This window comes from Ascaphus truei, chromosome 2 (genome assembly GCF_040206685.1).
Source record: "Ascaphus truei isolate aAscTru1 chromosome 2, aAscTru1.hap1, whole genome shotgun sequence".
In the NCBI taxonomy this organism is placed as follows: Eukaryota; Metazoa; Chordata; class Amphibia; order Anura; family Ascaphidae; genus Ascaphus; species Ascaphus truei.
Window position 1 is genome coordinate 460,225,052 of NC_134484.1, and position 25,064 is coordinate 460,250,115.

General features: G+C 44.6%; 1 protein-coding gene across 2 annotated transcripts in view; it reads left to right on the forward strand.

The window, feature by feature from the left end:
* WNT3A (Wnt family member 3A) overlaps positions 1-25,064 on the forward strand; it is a 121,921-nt gene that overhangs the window by 68,860 nt on the left and 27,997 nt on the right. For both annotated transcript variants that reach the window (XM_075588026.1, XM_075588027.1), the window contains one exon: positions 17,319-17,560. In XM_075588026.1, the coding sequence (XP_075444141.1) occupies positions 17,319-17,560 (242 nt within the window). The remainder of the gene's footprint in view (positions 1-17,318; positions 17,561-25,064) is intronic.

Sequence of the window (25,064 nt, forward strand, 5' to 3'; positions counted from 1 at the left end):
AAAGTGGGATACAGCTGTATGGTGCCCGAATAGGCAGACCTCGCCGATTCGGGCGCCATACATCGGATTGCACTTGGAGTACTCCGAGGCACTGAGTCTTATCTTGTTTGGATTGATTGGATCTATTACCTAATATGACCGCTACAGTGCCAGCAATAACTTATGAAATGTGGTATTGATCTACCCATGTGATTGCATATGTGAATATTGTATATGTCTTGATTTTGATGTATCGCTCCCAAAATCAATTTAGAGGGACAGCTACTTTAACCTCTTAGCCTTGGAGAAATAATGATGCAAACGTATTTTTCTCTGGGGCCCGAAATACCTTTCCAGAAATGTAAACGTGCATCATAACTTAGCCCTTACCATTGTCACTGCAATTTAGGGACTGCTTCTGCATTCTTTTACCACTTAGGGTTGGCGTTCCTGGCCGGCATAGTTTGTTATTGAGCTTCTTGCATTAAGGATTGGTGGCCTGCTGTAAAGTTATGAAGCTAAAACTATGAAAGAATCAGTTTGTTACAGATGATATGAATGTCAACCCTCTGTAACAACAGTGTGATAATGATCCTGGTTTTGTGTACACATTTTGGAGTCTGTTAGCAACTTTGGTCTCCGAGAGTAAGAGGTGAGGAAAGACCGGCGAGAGGAGAGTTGTATCAAATGTCACAAACTGCAGCATTGATCTAAAAACAGGTGCAATCAATTTAATTCTGCGTCACTTTGTGGCAACGGACCATTGCTCTTTGCTCCAATTTTGCTGCACAGTGAGCGCTTTGTGGGGTGGGTATACAAGGCGTTAGGGTGCACGTAATTAATACAATAATATAATGAGGTGTATGGCATTTTTTCATCGATAACTGGTGCAATTTTCCTTTGTATTTGCATCAAATAAATGTGTGAGGTTCGAGGTTGTAGTAACCTCTGTTGCTAAGAGATTAACAAACTTCACACAGAAGACACAGTTGAACGTTTTGTGTCTGCGTTTAGGAGCAAATGACACCATCTGGATAAATATCAAGGTGTTTTATCAGTAAGGGCCTTTATTGTGCAGTAATCTCTGTATACACGGGGACTGCACCTTTAGACAAAGAGAGCACAAAAGTCACACACAAAGAGGGAGGGACAGTACAGAGGGAACTTTACAAAGCTATAAACAGCTGTAAGCAATGTCTCAGGTCGGGTCAGACCGGTCTGGAGAGACATGGCAATTTCTTCAATTATATAGCGTGCCGTGACCTGTAAAAATGAAATCCATTTTTTTTTTCTCGCTGGGAGAACTGCACGGTGTAAGCACACAGCATTTTATCATGCAGATGAGTCATGTAAATGAAAGAGAAAACTGCTTAAGAAAATGAATCCCAATATGTACATTTTTGGATTTAAAGGTCCCGTTCCCTTGTATTCGAATGTACTCAATATCTGCTTCTTTCTTTTCTTTTTTTTTGGAGTTGAAACGCTGAATCTTGTATTGTGAGGTGTACTTTACCACCGTGCAATGTTTGTGCTACAGTATGGGTATCAGTAAAGGGTTAACAAAAAATAGGAAAAAAAAAAACTTGCACTGGCAATAAATGGTGGTTTTTGGGGAATCAGTACGCAAAAAGGGATCAGCAATAAACAGAAGAAATACTAGTGCAGAAAAATAACACTACAGCCGGACGTTCTTTCAAGAGCAGTATAGAAACGGCTATGTTTAATGTAAAACTCTCGCAGGGTGCAAAGAGAGGCTTGAGCCTGGGAAAAGGGCCCCGAGACCCCGAAACGCCAAACGCCGCCTTGTGAGTGCGCATGTACCCAAGCTATGTTGTTTTTATACTTTTTTCATTATTCTGTAAATTGTTTATTATCTTTTTACCCTGCGAGGGTTTTACATTAAACATAGCAGTTTCTATACTGCTCTAGAAAGAACATTTGGTTGCAGTGTTATTTTTCTATAGTAGTATTTATCTTTTGAGTGCTGATCCATTTCTGTTTCTGAATCAGTAAAGGTTGAGCGTTTGGAACCATTTCCTGCCCTTTGCCTCCTTCTTGCCTCCTGATTTCCCCTCCATTGCCTCCCCATTGCCTCCCCATTGCCTGCCCATTGCCTCCCCATTGCCTCCCCATTGCCTGCCCATTGCCTGCCCATTGCCTGCCCATTGCCTGCCCATTGCCTCCCCATTGCCTCCCTATTGCCTCCCCATTGCTTGCCCATTGCCTCCCCATTGCCTCCCTATTTCCTGTCCTTTGCCTCCCCATTGCCTCCCCATTGCCTGTCCTTTGCCTCCCCATTGCCTCCCCATTGCCTCCCCATTGCCTCCCCATTGCCTCCCCATTGCCTCCCTATTGCCTATTGCCTCCCCATTGCCTGCCCATTGCCTCCCCATTGCCTGCCCATTGCCTCCCCATTGCCTCCCCATTGCCTGTCCTTTGCCTCCCCATTGCCTCCCCATTGCCTCCCCATTGCCTCACCATTCCCTGTCCTTTGCCTCCCCATTCCCTGCCCATTTGCCTCCCCATTGCCTCCCCATTGCCTCCCCATTGCTTCCCATTGCCTCCCCATTGCCTGCCCATTGCCTCCCCATTGCCTGCCCATTGCCTGCCCATTGCCTCCCCATTGCCTGCCCATTGCCTCCCCATTGCCTGCCCATTGCCTGCCCATTGCCTCCCCATTGCCTCCCCATTGCCTCCCCATTGCCTCCCCATTGCTTCCCATTGCCTCCCCATTGCCTGCCCATTGCCTCCCCATTGCCTCCCCATTGCCTCCCCATTCCCTGTCCTTTGCCTCCCCATTCCCTGCCCATTTGCCTGCCCATTGCCTCCCCATTGCCTTCCCATTGCCTTCCCATTGCCTTACCATTGTTTCCCCATTGCTCCCCATTGCCTTCCCATTGTTTCCCCATTGCTCCCCATTTCTTCCCATTGCCTCCCTATTGCCTCCCCATTGCTTCCCATTGCCCCCCCCTTTGACTCCCCATTGCCTCCCCATTGCTTCCCCATTGCCTCCCCATTGCCTCCCCATTGCTTCCCCATTGCCTCCCCATTGCCTCCCAATTGCCTCCCGATTGCCTCCCGATTTCTGCGTATTGCCTCCCCATTGCCTCCCCATGCCTCCCCATACTGTACCTAAAAGCGTTGATGATACTGTAGATCTGGTGGTATGCTGCTGATAAAGCAAAACGGATTATTCAAAAACATATTAGATCAGCCAACCTAACGATTAGTGCAGGAAGTGCTTTGAAGTGCACCGTTGTGTGGCATGATGATACATTTCAGCACTAGCATATGCATGATTTTATGTAATAAGTGCTGTAGGTTTGCTCATTAGTTGGTATGGAGCATGTCTGGTGTCATTAAGAGACACATTAAGTCCTGCAGCACATTTGCGCTTGCATTATCCTTTCCTTTGAAATGTAAAAACATCTACTACAATGCAATCGCTACTGGTTTGATCAGTTTCCATGAATCCCGCTGAGACGTAGCTCACATATCTTCTTTAGAAAAGGCTTCAAGCGTTATTGAATCAACTGCAATTTACAGCAGTGACACCCATTAATTCAAGTGATCTGCCACAGAACTAGTGTAGGGCCAGCCATACAAATCATCTGCATAGATTTTATAATGAACGTGTCGTATGGGTGTGTATAGTTTTCTTGAGCAATCTTCCCACCTACACTACATAAGGGCAGCCGCACTGCCAGAAATGGCAGATAAGGACCCAGGAAATAGCCGGATACTGGACAGGCTTCAAAAGTCCTGTTTCCTCATCTATCTTTAACCACACACATTTGAACAAGCTCCTCACCCCTACCACACGCAGCACTTATCATCTGAGATCTGACTCCAAAAGACTGGTCAGGGTCCCAAGGTTCTACAAAGTATCCGGCCGCTCCTCCTTCTCTTACCGTGCACCGCACAACTGGAACAGTCTACCGGAGACTCTCACAGCCACCACCAGACTATAGCTGTCTCACATTTTAATCTGGTCTGTAACTGTTACATACGACTATAACATATATTATCTCTTACTGCGCATGCAATGTCTTGTGTATAATGCATAACCCTGCTCACTTACTGTAACTATGTATTTGTAACCATGTACTTGTCATCATAACTCTGTGCCCAGGACATACTTGAAAACGAGGAGGTAACTCTCAATGTATTACTTCCTGGTAAAACACTTTATAAATAAATATCTTGGCGTGGTGCTGCAGACACATACAGTAATGGGGATTTAAAACTACCTGGGATAGACAAAAGGGTAACCTTAAATATACGAAGAGTCACAGATCAAATTGGGCTTGAGATATCACAGCCTGTTAGAAAATAAGCCAAGTTGATCTGCCAACAGTTTGTGTCTGTTTTTACCAACCAATGGCAGTTATGTGCTTCAAATAATAAATACTCCAAATAATAAATACTCCAAATAATAAATACTCATGAAGCAGTGTCAGTGCTTTCTCTGGTGTGTTAGGGTGGGTGTATTGGGATATTCTGCTGCTATCACTTGCATTGAATCCTATGGAGCCTCTGTGATATGCTGCGTTATAACGGGGTATGTTGCATTATTAGTCGGAGGAATGAAGTCTGCTGCATATGTATGAGTAACGGATGTGGCCGGCGTAGCCATTATCAATCAGTAATGGCTACTGCACTTTAAAAAATATACCCCATAGACCAGGTATCACTACTTGTCTTTGGTTACTGTTCAATGCTTTCTGTGCAATCTACACCAGAGCAGCGGTGAGCAAAGTGGGGAGATTTTCTGGGGGTGCGGCTGTTACAGAGGCCCCGGGCTTCCGTGAATGCATTGACAATAAATACCGGGGATCGCGCAAGGCCTCTGTAACTTTTAACTTACCTTGAGTTCCAGCGACACGTCTCCATGGCAACCGGCGTCAAATGACCGGGCTGCTCTACAGCAGGGGACCTTAACTCCAGTCCTCCCCCCACGCTCACCCCCCCCCCCCCTACAGGTCAGGTTTATAGGATATCCCAGCTTCAGCACAGGTGGCACAAACAGTCCCTGCTTTAGTATAGGTGGCTCAATCGGTCCTGAAGGATATCCTGAAAACCTGACCTGTTGGCGGCGCTTGAGATCTGCAGTTGAGCCCCCCTGTCCTAGAGCTTAGGCAGGAAATGGTTGAAATGTTGTTTTTTTGCATGAACTGAGTTAGTCTGAAGGATTACGATTGGTAAGAATTAGCATTTTTTTGGTACAGAGAGTCTCTACTTTTCCCTCTTTATCACATATTCAAAAAATAAAAAAACTGTACTTTTGGATAATGTAAATGCTAGGGTTGCTAATAATGATATGCACAGAGCTCTGTAAAGTCAGGGCTGATAATGTCCTGTTATAACAATCAATAACGCGAACGCACAAAGCTAATTATGTGCAATGTGCAAAAACAACCATTTTTTATCTCATTCGAATGGACTAGACGTCATGTTCCGTGAGCACGGCCCTGCGTTAGCTCAGCATGACTCGCCTTGTACCTTTCTTACCTAAGGATGGCGTTAGCTCCGTGCAGACACTGATAGAGGGGGGGGGGGGGAGAGAGAGATAAAGGGGAGAGAGATAGATACAGGGGAGAGAAAGATAAAGGGGGGAGTTAAGGGGGGGAGAGAGAGAATTTAAGAATCTAGAGAGAGAGAGAGAGAGAGAGAGAGAGAGAGAGAGAGAGAGAGAGAGAGAAAGAGAGAGAGAGAGAGAGAGAGAGAGAGAGAGAGAGAGAGAGCTGTTTCTCAGATGTCCTCCTTTTTGTGCACAGATGTCCTCCTTTTTGTGCACAGATGTCTCTCCAAATGTTCTCTCAATGTTGGTTTGAGGAGACATCTTGTAAAATAGGACTCCCCTCTCTTCTCCCAGTCTCCCCTCTCTTCTCCCTGTCTCCCCTCTCTTCTCCCCGTCTCCCCTCTCTTTTTCCTCTCTCTTCTCCCCTTCCCATTCTCTCCTCCCCCTCCACTCTCTGTTTCCCCTCTCTCTTTCCCATTCCTCTCTTTCTTCTCTCCTCCACCTCCCCTCTCTCTTTTTCCCTCCCCTTGCCATCCTGCTTGTCCCGTCCTCTTCCCCTCTCTCTTGTCCCCTGCCTCCTCTTTTCTCTCCCCCTCTCTCTTCTCCTCTGTCTTCTCCCCTCCTCCATCCACTCTCTCTTCACCCCTCCCTCTCCTCCCCTCTCTCTTCCCCCTCCACCCTCACCCTCTCTTCACCCCTCCACCTTCTCTCCCCCTCTCTCAAGCTTTCTCTTCCCCCTCTCTCACTCCTTTCCGCTCTCTCCCTCTCCCCCCTATCTCCCCCTCTCTCACCCCTTCTCTTCTTCTCCCCTTCTCCCCCTCTCCCCCCTTCCATTTCTTCCCCCCTTCTCTCACTCACCCCCCTTATCTCTCACCCCTTCTCTCCCACTTCCCTCCTCCCCCCATCTCTCCCTCCTACTCTCCCCTTCTCTCTCTCACCCCCTTATCTCTCTTTCCCCCTTCTCCTCCTATCTCCCTCTCGTGCTCCCCCCTTACATCCCTTCTCTCCCCTTCTCTCTCACCCCTTCTGACCCACCACTCAATCTCACCTTCTCTCCCCCTCTCTATCTCCTCCCCTCTCTCATGCCTTCTCTCCTCCCTCCTCCCCCACTCACCCCTCTCTCTCTCTCTCTCACCCCTTATCTCCCCCCTATCTCTCTCACCCTTCTCTCCCCCCCACTCTCTCATCCAATTTCTACCTCCCTGTCACCCCTTCTCACCCCCCTCTCTCTCTCTCTCAACCTTTCTCTCCCTCCTCTCTCATCCCTTCTCTCCCCCTTCTCTCCCCAACTCTCTCACCACATTTCTACCTTCCTGTCACCCCTTCTCACCCCATCTCTCTCAGCCTTTCTCTCCCTCCTCTCTCTCACCCCTTATTTCCCCCCTCTCTCTCTCACCCCCTCTCTCTCACACCCCTATCTCCCAAACCCCTTCTTTCACACCCCTTCTCTCCCCCTCTCTCTCTATCACCCATTCTCTCCCCCTCTCCCTCCCTCTATCTCTCTTGAAAAACCCATATATTAGGTTCTGGAGGGAGCTAACGCCATCTTCAGATATGACCTCACTAACGTCTCCTTAAATCTGTGAGTTATCTATAACAGAGCTCTGGGGATAGGTGTTTTACATATCATTAGCACTAACGGTCCTTGTACTAGCGCAAGGACTAGTTACAGCAGAAAACAGCGCTTAACCCTGCGTTAGCGACCTTTGAAGACACCAGTTAGCGTTACCACCTCGTTACGTCAATAGCGGAGCTTAGTAGATACGGGCGAAAATGTCAGAATCCGTTCAGTGGAATTTCCCGAGCCTTCCATGCAAAATCCGTTCCGCGGTGTAACATGCGTCGGCGGATTGTTCCAGTTTCAAGCCGTGCAGATAAATAAAAAAAAGACGCAGTTGGGTACAATCCGCGAGTGGATTTCAAGAACGCAATCCGCGAATTCAGCAAACCGCGGGCAGATTGCTTTATCCGTGGATTGCACCCTTAACATCCACCCGCGGTTTGGATAATCTGGAAGAGGCGAGTCGCCCTTTTTGAGACTGATTTGCGGAAATCCGCAGAACAAAGGAACCGGTCTGACGGAGGCGGATCCAAATCCGTCCCCAAAAATTCGCCCATCTCTATTTCTTAGGTTAATGTACCACTTAGTGGTGATAACATAAAGACTGGTGACATAAGCGCAAGAGCAGCCAGCGTGACTCTGGGTCCAAATGATGTGCAGCTGTACATAAAATATTAAGTTTAGGGGTAAATAAAGTGGAGAAGTGGAAATGATGGGGTTAAGTTAGGGGAAAGGTTGTGTGCGAGGGTGGAGCAAAAGGGAGTAAATGAGGCGGTTGGAAGTGAGATATTTGAGTGTTCCTAGATCTGAGCAGCTGGTAACACCCTCCTGCCCAGCCTTAAACATTGGATTAAAGGTTAGGTATGAAGTAGTAGTGCAGAATGGAAAGGTAAAGCTAATATGGAATGGGGAACCTATTGTAAGCATGCTACTTCCTTTGTATGTATATAATCTTGGATTAATGACAATGTTTTAATGTTTAAGTAATGAGAAAAAAGATGGGTGTTGAGGATCAGGCGTAGGCTCTGCCCCTGTCAAGCTCCGGTTTCCTGATTGGTTCCAGCCTTGCTCCTGCCTGCTGTACAGCTCTGCACCTGATTGGCTCTTCCTGCTTTTTAGGCTCAGCCTCTTCCACTGAAGTTGGCTGAGCATAATCTCTTGTACGTGTGCTGGTCGCAAGCACTCTTCCTCGCCTTCCCTTGCCTTACTTTGACCCTCGCTGAGTTCTCCAATCCTCGACCTTGACTAGTATCCCCTACGATCCGTACCTCTCCACTCCTCGTCCTCGGCTTGCTCTCCTCCTACTCTGCTCTCTTACACTTACCTGGCTACCCACGACTAGGAGTCCCACAGCCGGACGCGGCGAAGTGGCTTTGCGGCTTCAGGTCGGTGTATCAATATCCCCACCTCGACCTCACGGTTCCGTCATGTGTGTTGCGAGCACCCGTTACATACTTTTGACATTTTTTTATCACAGCAGCGGAAGGACCTTGCCAGAGGAATTCACGGAAGATAAGCTCGGTAAAGGGAGGGAAGGCTCTCCCCCGCTTACACTTGATGGATTCATTGGGAGAGGCGCTGCTTCTGCCCGTGCTTTCTCTTTATCTATATGGAGTGTCACGGGAGACCAGGTATTTACCCCTTTTTACCGGGATCATTCACTGAGCAAAATAAGATAGTAAAACAAATTGTAATTTATTCCATAGAAACAGACGTACCCACAGTGGATTACAAAATACAGAAGAAAACACACTTACTGGGGGTCTGGACAACAAAACTGGACTTTCTTAGGTTAAATGGCACATAAAATTAAATCTTTAGGTTGACCGAGACTTGTCCCGAAATGTCCTGGAACTCAAAACGGCATGAAGTTCCTGACGCCACCACTGTATCTGCTCCGAAGATGCTGAAATCCCTTGACCGGGAGATAGTACCAAACGTCCTGGTAATCTTTTCAGCTTGCAATCCCAGCCACGACCGCTACGTTCTATTCTCAAAACTTGGCCCCGAAAAGTGGGACAGAACATTTCTCACCATGAAATTTCTGAAGCCGGCTTGCTGCTATTTCTCTCTGAGCATCTTTTGGTGATTTCGAATTTCCGCGGCTGTGTTGGTGCTTAGAATCTGAGTGAATCTCTCGTCCGGATTGGCTGTGTTTCTTATAGTATTTCAGAGTTCATTCATGAAATACTCCAGCCAATCTGAGCATGGGAAAAATCCTACCAGAGCGCTGCCAGTCTTTCTAAGCCGGGCAAGCACGGATTCGGATTCTGACAAGGGCATGTGCCAACCTGGGACCACTGCCACTTTTCAGTCAGAAGCCACCTGCGGAGTTAGGCTCCTCAAAGTCTGGGGATGGGCAAATGGTGGTTCGATGACTCCATTCATCCAAGGACTTGAGTACTTGAGGCCAACTCTGCTGTCCAAATGGCTTTAACTCCTTGACAACCTCTGAGGCTTTCATGTCCGGGACCCGAGCAGACGTGTGGCACCAAGCTTGGTAGCCACATGATCTCTCAGAACCATGGACCTGGAAGTCCCCAGTCCCCAGTATACAGCGCATAAGCATATATACCATTAAAACACCATGTAATAAAATATATTTTTCACATATTTTTTCTAAGTCCTTTGGGTAGAATAAAAAAACGTGCAGGTTCATTCTCATGGCTGTTTTCTCTATCTAACTGAAAACCAGACTTAGGTTTCTTAAAAACCCTTGCAACCTCATATATGGTTAGAGTACCCCCAGAACCTCTATACTGGTTCTGGGTAACTGGGCATTGAACTGGGGATCCCTCTGTTACTGGGGGGACCGAGTACCGTTCGGCGGATACTATACACCCCTATGCCCCTCTTAGCTTTCTGGTCTGTGCTGAAACAGGGAGTCCTAGAGGTGAGTCGCAAAAGCGTTTCCAGAATAGGATTTTGACCGGAGCCTTGTGCCTACATGTATGCCAACTCTGGACCCTGACTATCTAAGCACAATCTGATAAGATTTTCTCTGCAAAATCCCCCTTGAAACTCATAGCTGAGCTATCTCTGCTTGCTGGCACTCCTGGAAAGGTAAAACACATACAAATTCTTTATTGTCGCACAATTACATACATTGCAGATACAATAAACTGGTCAAAAGCTGACACTCAAAAAACCCCAAATATGGATGAGAGGTAACCAGCCGGGCATAATACCTTTTATTGATGTCCTGGTTACCCCTTCACCGTCACATGGAGCCTCTGATGAAGCGCTGTGTCCAGCACGAAACGCATTAGGCCTTTCTTTCACTTTGCTGGATCCATGTATGCAATTTAAATTGTTGCAATAAGGCTTGAAGATGTTTTTTATCATGGTTTGTCTGGGACATTATGAATTCACGTCGCGTGATGTCATCACGTTCTTTCCCGTGCTACGTAACATGGCATTGTGGTGTACTCTCATGGAGGAAGAGGTACTGCTACTGCTGGTTCTTGGTACAGAGGTTAGGGCTATGCTCTCATGGAGGTAGAGTACACAATAGTGAGTAACTGGGCATGTTAGTGTCCTCCCATGTACTGTTGGTTATGGAATTTGGGTTGACTCACCAAGCTGTTACGATTGGTTGTTGGTGTAGAAATTCACCTGGAACTCTACATATATACGTGGCATTGTACTACAGTATCTACAGTGCTTATTGCCTGTCTATCTAGCAAAATTGAGGAAAGTTGTAATGTTATGGCTGAAGGGGTGCATTTAATATTTTGGGGAATTGTGGGAAGGGGAACATATATATATAAAACATTAATGGACCTTGCCAGAAACACCTTATACACAACATACGGAATACCACATACATTATCAACAGCCCATTAAGTGCATGCATTCCCATGCTACAGATACCCAGAAGGTTAGATTTTTAGCCGACCAGTCTAAAAAAGCTATATATATATATATATGCATATATATACATATATACATACATATACATATGCATATACATATACATATATATATATATATATATATATGTATATGTATGTATATATGTATATATGTATATATGTATATATATATATATATATATATATATATATATATATATATATATATATATATATATATATATATATATATATATATATATATTGTGACAGAAACCAGGGGATGGTAATAAATTCCATATATAGGGCTCCCAGGATACTGAACAGTTTCTATCCTATTTGGCCTGGGAGTGCAGCCTTATAATACATGCACTCCATCCCACAGTTTGGCAAGCGCTGGAACTGAGGGATGAGAGATCCAGACCAGAGTTTGTCTGCTGCCTGATTTCTGTCACCTGTCATGCTAATTAGAAATCAGGTATGTAAGACTGATTTCCTGTTTCCTCTCCCCTCTCCCCAAGAGCCTGGAGACAGGAAGGCTGCTGGAAGCAGAGAGGGGAATAAGCCTCTCCCCAAACAGGTTAAATGTTTCTGTTCCTTTTTGTCTAAAACTGAAAAGTACCTTGTTTTGTTGTTGGAAGTGGAAAAGCCACTTCCACCCTGAGTTAGGGAAAATCTAAGTTAAGTTATCGCTCAGGTGAGCAGTTTTTTGTTTTGATGTGGTTCTGTTGTATGCACGGTTGCAGTCTCAGTGCCTGGGACTGAATAAACCAGGCATACTGTTTATTCATACTGTTTAAAGGAACAGCACGTGACGCCTCATCATTTAACCTACCCTAAAAGACCGTGTTCTAACAGTCCCGGACAAACGGCGGAGCCCCGGAGTAAGCTGTTTGTCACAATATATATACTGCTGCGGCACAGTTTATTCGAGCATTTGCCCGTTCTGTGCCGCAGCAGTAGCCTGGCGCGCGCCCGAGTGTGACGGGCGCACGCCGAAGCAGCGGAAGAGCGCCCTCCGATCGGGGCGCTCTCCCTACCGCTGCCGGGTCCGCCGGGTCCCCCGGAACCCCCTGCCGCTGTCCCGCGATCGCGGGACACCAGGGCTCCCTCGGGGAGCCCCTGGACACGCGTGCAGGGGGCGCACGCTCCCGATGACGCGTGACCGCGCGTCTATGACGCGCGGCACGCCGAGGGGCGGCCACTAGCAAGCCGGGAGATTTCCCGGCTTGCGGTACCGACCACACTTCAATAAAGTGTGTCGGTAGTGTATAGCTTTTTTAGGCTGGTCGGCTTAAAAGCTAACCTTCTGGGTATCTGTAGCATGGGAATGCATGCACTTAAAGTGCTGTTGATAATGTATGTGGTATTCGGTATGTTGTGTATATATAAGGTGTTTCTGGCAAGGTCCCTTAATGTTTTGTTTCTAATCATTTTCTTCAGCCATTTCCCTCAACAAAATATGTGTGTCTTGAATGGTTTGGGGGTGGTTGGTCCACAGTGGGAGAGAGAATCTGGCGACTCTGTTGTCATGGATAAAACGTGTAAGATCCTGCGTTAATCAATCTCTTTCCCACAGCCAGTTCGTTCTCAGCCCTGCTAATAAAAGTATTTTGTTTTACAATATTGACCATGTGCAATTAGTCTTCCTTTCAGTGAACAAGTGTTCATTAATCCCTGGGCTGCTGCAGAGCATTGAGTGGCATTGTATTTCAGTTGTCTCTGGCAGGCAGTGGACTAAATATAGCACACATATTTTATTATGAATTCTGTAATGCGCCAGTGGGAACATTGCCTTAAATTAGGGGTTCTCAACTCCAGTCCCCAAGACCCCTCAAAAGGTCCGATTTTACGGATATCCCTGCTTCAGCACAGGTTACTCCATCAGTATGACTGAGCCACTGATTGAGCTGAACCTGCGCTGAACCAGAGATAGAGAGGGGAGAGGGAAAGGAACGGAGCATCACACATTTTTTCTATTTTCTACTGAACCAGAGATATCCTGAAAACTTGACCAGATGACGCACCTTGAGGACTTGAGTGGAGAACCCCTGCCGTAAATGCTAGTGGTAAAGGTTCCTGCATTGTGTATATGTCGCAGGAAATCAATACTACATGTGTTCCACACACACTAAGTCATCAAACCTTCATAAGCTTTGTTTACAGTTTTAAAATAGAAATGTCCTTTGTCCAAATGTGTTATGCATGTTTTCATTTTCGGTGATCCACTGGGTTATCTAAGTAATCATACAAAGGGAGTATATAACAAGGTAGGGGAAGTGTGAATAGCATTGTATTTTTTGGAAGCATTGTAAGAAAGAGTTTCCTGCACGTGACACAAATTGATAGCTAGAAAAGATGGCTCAGATTTGGCACATTTATTTGATGCAACAGGCACAGCATTTGATACATCTCATTATAATCTGTCATGTAACTCCTCCCAAACGTATTTTATTCTCACTCCTTAAATCTCAACATGACACACATGGCACAAAATTTGGAACAAAGTCATTGACACATTGACGCATTAACCTAGTGGCTCAGGTGTAGACCTGTCTCCTGGTTCTCTGGGGATGATGGTGGAGACCCTTGCTGATCTTTCCTGTTATAGCTACTTTCAGATTGGCTGATGTCAATGTAATAGTACTGCTGCTTATTTTATTTCGAATGTAATGGTTCAGCAAAATTGAACTTAATAGGCTCAAATAAAACTATCTCTGAGATTCACTAGGCTCCAATAAATGCTTTGAGAGCTCAACCTGGCATTGGCTGACTTGGACTTGTATGGCAGTAAATTCTGCACAGAGCTCACATACCCCTTTGTGAATCGTAGCGAATCCCAGCAATAATTTTGTTTCTGGGACTCATAAGTACAATTATCTATACAGAGTTGTAACATGTCAAGATAAAGGTTTGGGATCATACCGCACTCATTTTAGATAATTACAATTCGTGTCCTTTTCCTTTGTAAGATGCAGGCACTTGAAGAGTGGCTGGGATCCCACTTCTGCCACCTAATTAAACTTGAAACTGGATATCTTCTTGCCGCACTGTTCTAGTAAAGTCTTACATCACACATTATAGTATAATAAAGTGGATTATTTGCAGGTTGCAAACGCCCAACCTTTCGGAGATCCCCAAAATGTTGGGCGTTTGCAACCTGCAAATAACCCCACTTTATTATACTATATTGTCTGGTGTAAGACTTTATTAGAACAGTGCGGAAAGAAGCTATCCAGTTTCGAGCTGTAATATGTGGGTGACTGTAAGGCTTCAGTCACCATTGTGATGACCGAAAGATTGAATTTTCTTCTGGAGGAGATTTTGCATAACTTTTCCAGAAGCTTTCACCGTGATATAAAAGTTGATGGGAACGGGGAACAAAGATGCAGGAAATTGATCAAATCTGAGATTAGAGAAAAGTGAAACATCATAATTTTTTTCTGTGATGCAGTAGGAAGAGAATAAATATCTCTATTTGAGAGATACCATTAGCATCTGCCAACCTTGGGACAGTTGGAACATCGTTATAGCAGAAATATTACATTCCCTTTTTCTTTCTTATTTGTATCTGTAAATCATGTGACCATGTATCATTCTACATTCTTATCTAAGCTGGCAATCATTTGGTGCTCCTGTTATAAATCTGTAAAATCCTGATTGTGTGTCTAACTGAATGGCCGCCTTCTAAATTTGTGCTGCAGTCTGTGAAATGCTGCAGCTGATATGTAACATTATATTGCTAAGTGTACCACATTATTGTCACAGCTTCCAGAGCAACACACAATCTGGTTTTTGGAACACAACAACAGATCTGTTTGTGATACTTTGTTGCCAAAGAGCAGAATTCACCCACTCCCTCGCATCTCCTTCACCCTCATCCTCTCCCTCAACCTCACCCTCAGCCTTTCCCTCTCCCTCATCCTTTCTGTCATCTTCTCCCTTACACTCACCCTTTGCATCACCGTCTTCTTCACCCTTTCCTTCACCCCTCCCTCACCCTCTCCCTCACTCTTTCTCTCACTCTCTCCCTCTTCTTCACCATTTCCCTCACCCTTTCCCTGATTGTCACCCTTTCCCTCACCTCTCCGTTTCCTTCACTCTCTCCTTCATCATCACCCTCTTTCTCTCCTTCACCACCACCCTCTCCCTATTCCTCATTCTCTCCGTCACCCTTTCCTTCACCCTCTCCCTCACCCTGTCCTTCACCCTTTTCCTTACCCTCACTCTTTCCCTCTTCCTCACCTTTTTCCTCACTTTCTCCCTCATTCTCTCCCTCTCCCTCACCCTCTCCCTCACCCTCTCCCTCACCCTTTTCCTTACCCTCACTCTTTCCCTCTTCCTCACCTTTTCCCTCACTTTCTCCCTCATTCTCTCCCTCTCCCTCACCTTCTCCCTCACCTTCTCCCTCACCTTTTCCCTCTACTTCACTCTCTCCCACACCCTTTCCCTTTCCCTAACCCTCTCCCTTAGCCTCTCCCTTCTTCACCATTTCCCTCACACTTTCCCTGATCGTCACCCTTTCCCTCACCCTCTCCCTCTCCTTCACCCTCTCCTCCTTCATCATCACCCTCTTCCTCTCCTTCCCATCACCCTCTCCCTATTCCTCACTCTCTCCTTCACCCTTTCCTTCACCCTCATTCTCTCACTCACCCTTTCCCTCACTTTCTCCCTCATTCTCTCCCTCACCTTCTCCCTCACCCTTTCCCTCTTCTTCACTCTCTCCCTCACCCTTTCCCTCTTCTTCACTCTCTCCCACACCCTTTCCCTCTCCCTAACCCTCTCCGTTATCCTCTCCCTTAGCCTCTCCCTTACCCTCTCCCGTAGCCTCTCCCTTACCCTCTCCTGTAGCCTCTCTTTCCCTCCCTGTCTCAGTTTTGGCTTGATACATAGCACATTTTTAGGGTTTAAGCCAAGTTTAACTTGGCAGAGGATTTTTACGCACCTTTTGGGTGCACAGAAACATTCTCTCCTTCCTTCCACAAAAGCCGTATTTCAGGTTGGAAGTAATACTAAAACTTTCTTTATGCCCTTTTCTGGATCAAAACACCGTAAATACAGATATAGGAAAAGTATCTGTTGTCTAAATTGAGCATTTTGTTGGTTGCACTTGATGGACATGTGTATTTTTTCAACCTCATCCAGTACTGTTTGTAACTATGTAACCATGTAACCATGTAACTATGTAACCATGTAACTATGTACTGTAAATAACGAAGTGTTATTTAAAGATTACACAGCATTATCCCTTAATAACATTGTGTTAACGCTGTGCTAATGAGCTCAATTACAACCATGATTTGTATATATAATTTCCTTTAGAGAATAAGGCGTTAACTCAGTAAAAATAACTGTCATTCCCGGTAACGTCAAGTTATTTCATTTGATATGGTAGAGCTCAGTGCATCTGGGCCCAAATTACAAAACCAATTGGATACATACTTTGAATCCCTTTATGTGTTAAATAGCTCAGGTTTATCATACTTGGCATGGATATTTTAACTGTAGACTTCACTACGATATATGTGAACCAACATTGTATGCTCTACTGATTCAATTACATTGAGCAAAATGGGGACTGGGTTGAGGGCTAGAGGAAAGGGTTCATAGATGAAGTCAATGGTCTCCAATGAAGTGAAAATGACATTTTGTTTGTGGAATGCCTTTGATGTCCTTATACCACAGCACTATTAGCAAACCTGACAATATTTCCCATAGGCACGCTATATTGACTTTGTGCCCTCTTAGAATAAACAAATAAAGTGACGTAACAATATTTGATTGACAGCGATATACAATAGCTGAATACAGGTTTTGCGTGAAATATTGACATTAAATTATATTGTCAATCAGATGAAGTCAAAAATAGAATGAAGGCAGACTGCAGACTATTGTTAGTTTATTTATTGATGTAGCACCTTCTATATCCGCCCAGCACGCTGAACAACAACATAAATCTTAACCCCTGGGCTTCCAGAGGAGCCAAGAACGCATTGTAGCGTGACAGGGTTAAATACCCCAATGAAGGATCTATTAGGTTAACAAAATATTGAACAGAGATCCTTATTCTTCGTGAATTTATGGCGATCCTGCATATTAGCCAGTAGATCCATGCAGTGGATTTTGTCTGCAAGACACTATCTTGTGCCCTTTGCCAATGGAAAGAGATCTCAAAAATGAATATCAAAATATCTATAGCTGTGACTTCCATAGAGGGGTGACCTTAGAAGAATGAATTTGGAGTCAAGAATTTACACCCCCCCCCCCCAATTGTTGCATTTAGAAGCCTCTTATTCTTTTATATTACACAAAACTGTACAGTACATTGTTAATGGTATAGGGCGGTTATGTTACATGTCTAGGCTACATTTGCTCTCATTCATACTTTCTCTTTTCATTTTAGGTCATTAGCAATTGGCCACCAATACTCTTCCTTGGGAACACAGCCTATCCTGTGTGGCAGCATTCCTGGGCTAGTGCCAAAGCAGCTACGCTTCTGTCGGAATTACGTGGAAATCATGCCCAGTGTGGCAGAGGGAGTCAAAATTGGCATTCAAGAGTGCCAGCACCAATTCCGTGGGAGAAGGTGGAACTGCACGACTGTTAATGACAATCTGGCAATTTTCGGACCTGTGCTAGATAAAGGTAGGCTACTTCCACGTGCTGATTACCTTAACAAAGGAAGGATAATTGTTTGTCAATGAACTGTGACTATTAGGTGAAATGTTTGTATGCTAAGAATTGTATCATAAGAGGTGTTTTTTTTCCCCCTCTTGACTGGTGCTATCCCATAAGTCAGCTTATAGGGCTAGAACAAATCTTACTGTCTATTCAAGTATGTTGTGGTGGAGTACTTCGTTGGTACAGAGCAGGGGCGGCCAACTCACTAGCTATCAAAAGGTCAGGTTTTCAGGATATCCCGGCTTCAGCACAGGTGGCTCAATCTTCGACTGAGCCACTGATTGAGCCACCTGTGCTGAAGCATGGAGTGATTGAACCACCTGTGCTGACGCAGGGATATCCTGAAAATTTCACGTGTTGGTAGCTCTTGAGGACTGGAGTTGGCCACCATTCTGTTTATTCTCCCGACTCTGACTTGTTTGTTCTCATCATGATACAGCCTGAGGACCTCTGTATACTGTACCTGTATATGTAACTCTTTATACATCATGATACAGCCTGAGGACCTCTGTATACTGTACCTGTATATGTAACTCTTTATACATCATGATACAGCCTGAGGACCTCTGTATACTGTACCTGTATATGTAACTCTTTATACATCATGATACAGCCTGAGGACCTCTGTATACTGTACCTGTATATGTAACTCTTTATACATCATGATACAGCCTGAGGACCTCTGTATACTGTACCTGTATATGTAACTCTTTATACATCATGATACAGCCTGAGGGCCCCTGTGTACCTGTATATGTAACTCTTTATACATCATGATACAGCCTGAGGACCTCTGTATACTGTACCTGTATATGTAACTCTTTATACATCATGATACAGCCTGAGGACCTCTGTATACCTGTATATGTAACTCTTTAAACGTCTTGATATAGTTCTTTATACAATACGAGTGTTCTCAAATTGAACGCAATAACCAGGGCTTCCAGATGACTCCCCCCTCAAAAAATCCTGTTGATTGTTCACTTTTCAGCTCCCAGTTGGGGTATTTTATTACACTGTGGCATTTGCTGGAGGCGAATTCGGAACATAACGAACACACTTAAAAGTCATGTACACTGAAAATTAAAGCAGATCATGTGGAATATTTCCTTGTGTGTTAGTTCTTGTTTATTTATTTGAGCTTTTTTCCTGCCAGTGTAATAATGATGCAGTTCATTTTGATGATGAAACCATTGAGAAGATGCTTATAGATCAACACGAGTTTCATGTTACAAAGAGAATTGTATCAGGCCACAGGCCATTTCAGCCTCGCTCTTTTGTTGTCCAAGCCTTTTGCCTTTGGTCATTCTGTTCCATTTAGAAAAGTGAAATGAGTGGGATGAAAGGTTTTGTTTTAAGCAGCATTTTAACAGTGTCACTCTTTGTAAGGAACGGCTGCTTGCAAAGAAAGCACTAAACTGCAGATCAAGAATTCCGCGTGTTATCAAATGAAAATCCTGTTCCTATGTAGATGGGTCAAGTTTTTTTTTTCGCATTCATTGCCTTTACTGTACTTTCAACTTTTTTTTTTTATTATTGAATCCAACACGCCCCTGTCAAATCTGCCAGCGGTTTTCCATTGCAGAGAAATATTGGTCCAAAGGTCATTTGAATATGGGGGTCCATACGTGATTGTCCTACGTCATGTCCTATAACAGTCCAAATCAAAGTAATGATGTAGTCGCAGCATCATTCTTACCTCCCTTATGCATTTACACACTAGCAAAATCTTTTCAGTGGATTTTGTCAATGGTTCTTTTCGAAGCTAGACTTGTGAGCATCTAACATATTGTAAACTATAACAGGCATTAAATATACGAAAGAAGGTCTTACATGCCTAAATATATATTTAATTTGTTTAAAATCCAATATACATTATGTTGCCCATTGCGATTGGGGCGCTAGTAATAGCTTTTGATTTTAGGCATAGTAAAATCATTTGAAATCAGGGTGCCTAAGTATTTGTAGTGTAAGAGTCACTAAACTCCGATAAGGGGTGTCCGAGCTCGGTCCCACATTCAGGCCAATGGCAGTTAATGCGGGGGACTAGCAGTGATGATACTTCATATCGGAACATGGAGAATGCCAGCCTAATATCATATCATACATAATACTGTACATACCTTAGAATAGAATCAACTGGGGGCTAAGAGTGTGCTAAATGTTCTTATGTCTAGCAGAACAATCTATGGCTTTACAGGAAGCCAATGGTATTTATCATGAGCTGCTTCCTTTGGCTGGAGGTTAACTATCAAAATAAATTGTTCACTTAGTTCATTTAGAACCTATTTTGATACAATGTTGCAAATAAATAAAAATTCAGGCATGACTTGTCACTTTAATTTATAAAAATGCAGTTTATTTGATCAATCTTATCAGCTAACCGATTTTGTCCATTTAAAAGTCCTACTTTCTTTATTTTGGGTGGGGAAAAAGTATAAGCAGCTATAAGGGATGTTATTCCATTTACTACCTTCAAGAAAGGTTCCTGGTGTGTGTTTTGATTTAGAATTTCATGTGAGCTACTCAGTAATACCGAGGTGCTGGATGTCTAGAGAATTTTGGAACATGACACCATTTTAAGGACAGTTATACAAACATCACTTCTCCAGCGTATTAGGCTATTTATTAATATAATTAGAATGCTCAAAACTCCATTATATCACCAGCTGACACACACAACGAGATCAAAACTGCTATCTCTTTTATACAGCCCCAATCATTCAAACAGCACATCACAGTCAGTGCCCAGAAGTCATTCAACATACAGGACGGTGATAATGCAGACGATGAAATCACGCGATGGAAAAGTAAAAATACATAAAACACTGGTTCCATACCATTGAGAACGTACAATTTTATTAGTATACAGAGAGAGCAGAGAGTACAGGCAGCCCTCGGTTATCCAACGGAATCCGTTCTGGGAGTAGCGTTGGATAGTGAAACCGTTGTAAAGTGAGTCCCATGTTAATCAGTGGTGGTGAGCGTCGGATAACGCATTCAGGCGTCGGATAACGCATTCCGGCGTTGTAAAACGGCCCATAGGGTTGCATTGTAAAGCGTTGGATATGCCATTCGTTGTAAAGTGAAACGTTGGATAACGAGGACTACCTGTACAATACATTCACGTGTTTTAAGGATCTTAGGGAGTGCATGTAGAGACCAATGTAGTTGGAAATATTTACCCTTTCTTACACTGACTGTGGGGGTGATTCATAAAAGTGCGATAGTGTCCCAATCAGCACTATCGCAGAGACTCCAACAGACTTCAATGGGAGTTGGGCGACAATCATCTCCAGCACAGGGAAGGTACTGCACAGCATATTAAACAGAACAGGGGTCTTCCAAAAGTGATCCAGTGTATCCAGCGTAAACCATTGTCATCAAGCTGGTCAGCAATTTACCATAATGTTTAGGCTCTATTTTTGTTTTGTTTACTCTCCCAATCCTGGTCCCTGCCTTATTTCTGTATGCTCTCGTCCTCGCCTTCAACATACAACTTCTACTCCTTCTGGTGTCAACCCCTCTAACCTCATACCCATCCCCTGTCACCCTCCCTCCTCTCCCACTTTCTCCGGTGCCTTTTGGAATGCAAGTTCCCTTTCTAACAAGTTCCTCTGCTCCTCTTTGCTATAACTGAGACTTGGCTCACTCAGTCTGACTCTGCTCTGGAAGCTGCCCTCTCTTATGGTGGCCTTTCTTTCTCCCACACTCCGCGCCCTGATGGCAGAGGTGGAGTCGTGGTGCTCCTGCTCTCTTCTCTCTGCTGCTACCATACACTTCCTATTCCTCTTTTACTTTTCCCTCCTTTGAGGGTCACACTGTCCAGCTTTTCTCTCCTTTCCCTGTCTACATGGCGGTCATCTTTCACCCACCTACATCTACTCATGGGGACTTCAACTGCCTTATTGATGACCCCTCTCTCCCTTGGGCTTCTTGTTTTCTCTCTCTAACCTATTCTTTTGATCTTTAACAGTGGACTGCGGCCAGCACCCACAAGGATGGCCACTACCTAGACATGGTTTTCACTAAAAACTTTTCTCTCTCTGATTTCTCAATTTCCCCTTTTCATCTCTCTGACCATCACCTCATCTCATTTTCTCTCTTTCATTTCTCCCCTTCTCCACCTCCATCTACCCCTCACTACTACAGAGACCTGCACTCTATTAACCTACCAGCGTTTGAGTCCACTTTAAGCTCCTCCCTCTCCTCACTCAGCTCTGCTCCAGACCCTGACAACCTGGTCAGGAACTACAACTCTGCTCTATCCTCATCTCCTGATCTACATGTCCCGCTTTCTCTCTGCCGTTCTTTCCCTTTGAACCCCGGACCCTGGCTAAATTCCTACACATGCATGCTGCATTCCTGCACTCGTTCCTCTGAACGCCTTTGGAGGAAATCTCAAACTCTCGCAGACTTCCTCCACTACAAATTTATGCTATCCTGTCTCAACTCTGCCCTCTACGAGGCTAAACAAACCTACTTTTCTTCACTAATCAACACGCACAAGTCTAACCCATGCTAACTCTTCTCTGTCTTTGACTCCCTAATCAGACCACCCTCTGCTGCCTGTTCTTCTTCCTCCATCTCACCGCAGGACTGTGGTGACTATTTCAAGGAAAATGTGGAATCCATATGTCAGGCCACCCCCTCTGTATCCTCCTCCCATCCTACACCTCTTTCTAGCTCCCTCCTGCATTCCTTGACTCTTTATCCGCTGTCACAGAGGAGGATGTGTCACTGCTGATCTCCTCCTCTCCCTCTACTACCTGCCCTTTTGACCCATTCCCTCCCATCTCCTAAAATCTCTTGCTCTTACTATAATCCCTACACACATTTTTAACTCTTCCCTCTACTCTAGTACCTTTCCCTCTTAATTCAAAACATGCAACAGTTATACCATTACTCAAAAACAGCTAGCTTGACTCTACCTGTCTTTCTAACTATCAACCTTTTCTCACTCCTGCCTTTTGCCTCTAAACTCATTGAACGTCTTGTATTCTCTCGCTAGACCCTCTACAATCTGGCTTCTACACTTTTTACTCCACTGATACGCCCTCACCTCAATAACTAATGACCTCCATGCTGCCAAAGACAGAGGTCATTACACTCTGCTCATATTACTCGACCTCTCTGTAACATTTGATACTGTAGACCACCTCTTCTCCTTCACATTTTCCATACTCTTGGCATTCGTAACAAAGCTCTATCCTGGATCTCCTCTTACCTCTCCCATCGTACTTTCAGTGTCTCTTTTGCTAACACCTCCTCCTCCTCTATCGATCTCTCTGATGGGGTACCCCAGGGCTCTGTCCTGGGACCTCTTCTCTTTTCTCTTTACACACTCTCTAGGTGACCTAATCACATCTCTTGGGTTCAAATATCACTTCTATGCTGATGACACACAAATGTACTTTTCTACCCCTGACCTTACACCTGCTGTACAGACTAAAGTTTCTGAATGTCTCTCGGCTATATCATCCTAGATGGCCCTTCACTGACTTATCTTTAACATGGCAAAAACAGAGCTCCTCATACAGTGTACTTCCTCCCAAACCTGGCCCTATTTCCTCCTTCCACATTACTGTTGGAAGTACCATAATTCAACCAGTAGCCTAAGCACGCTGCCTAGGGGTCACACTCGACTGCCCTCTCACATTCTCATCTCTGATTCAAAAGGTAGCAAAAAACTGTAGTTGTTTCCTCCGCAATATTACCAAGACATGCCCTTTCCTCTGTTGCTCGACTGCAAAAACTCTGACACAGATGTCAATCTCTCCCGTCTCAACTACTGTAACCTCCTGCTGTCCGGCCTTCCTACCTCTCACCTGTCTCCCCTACAATCTATTCTAAACGCTGCTGCCAGAATCACTCTACTATTTCCGAAATCTGTCTCAGCATCTCCCCTGCTGAAATCCCTCTCCTGGCTTCCTATCAAATCCCGTATCACACACTCAAATCTCCTCCTCACTTTTAAAGCTTTACACTCTTCTGCCCCTCCTTACATCTCAGCCCTAATTTCTCGTTATGCACCATCCCGACTCTTGTGTTCTGCTCAAGGATGTCTTCTCTCTACCCCTTTTGTATCTAAAGCCCTCTCCCGCCTTAAACCTTTCCCACTGACTGCCCCACACCTCTGGAATGCCCTTCCCCTCAATATCTGACTATCACCCTCTCTATCCACCTTTTAAGACCCACCTCAAAACATACTTGCTTAAGGAAGCCTATAAGTAGCTCCATGACTCATACTATACAACTCATAGATTAACCGTGGCCCCATGGAGACGCACTTACCAGGACGTCCTCCTACTGTCTCTGTACGTTCTTCCTACCAACAAATTAGATTATAAGCTCTTCGGAGCAGGGACTCCTTTTCCTAAATGTTACTTTTGTGTCTGAAGCACTTCTCCCTTTGTGTTATTTATATTATTTGTTATTTATATGATTGTCACGTGTATTACTGCTGTGAAGCTCTATGTACATTAATGGTGCTATATAAATAAAGGCAGACATACATAAACACATACATACAATGTATCAGGTTAGAAGCAATGCATAGTTCTATTAGTCAGATATCCTGGCAGTCCTAATCAAAACTTGATATTTTAAAGCTGCAGACCAAGCAATATCCTATGTGTGTTCCCCCCCCCATAAATCAGTTCTGTACTATAAGAAAATACTTGTATTATTAAAAAAAAAAAAACAACAACTCTGAATAACATTTTTAATGTGTTATAATGTAACAAGAATTTTTTGTTTCCATTTACAAAGTCACATCCCCTTCTGAAACAGGCTCTGGCACACCCCTTTTTGAGCCCTGCCCTCTCTCTAGCAGTGCACCCATTGTATCTAGTGACTACCTGTCCACATGATCTTCCCACAGAACTTTGCATCTTTGGCCTCTTCTGCTGACAGCCATTTAGTGAGCCCCCGAGCCGAATCTTCACCGATCGATCACAGCAGAATGTATCGATCGGCGACTTAGCTAATTACTTATCATTGTGTAGATTGTATTGATGCACATATTAAAGGGGGGGGCGGCAGCTTGGACTGCTGCTTTAAGAAAGTTATAATGACATCTATTAATCCATGGTGCGATATCTACAGCATGAAAGAGATGGACGATGGAATGGGCACTGTGGATGTTCTCAAAAGAGTGCATTTATGTCACACCATCGGTCAACGTTCTTGCCATCCTGTAGTATGGCATATTCTTGAGAAAGGTTACCGGATGGCCGGAACGTTGACCGATGGTGTGACATAAATACACTTTGTTGAGGTGCCCACACTTTCTTCAATCTATATCATGTATGGATATGTGTGTCAGGACTTCTTCGGAGATCTGGTGCACCAGGTCAGGTCTTCAGGATGTCTCTGCTTCAGCACAGGTGACTCAATCGGTTCCTGCTTTAGCACAGGGGGATTAATTAGTCCCTGCTTCAGCACAGGTTTGCTCTATCACTCCCAG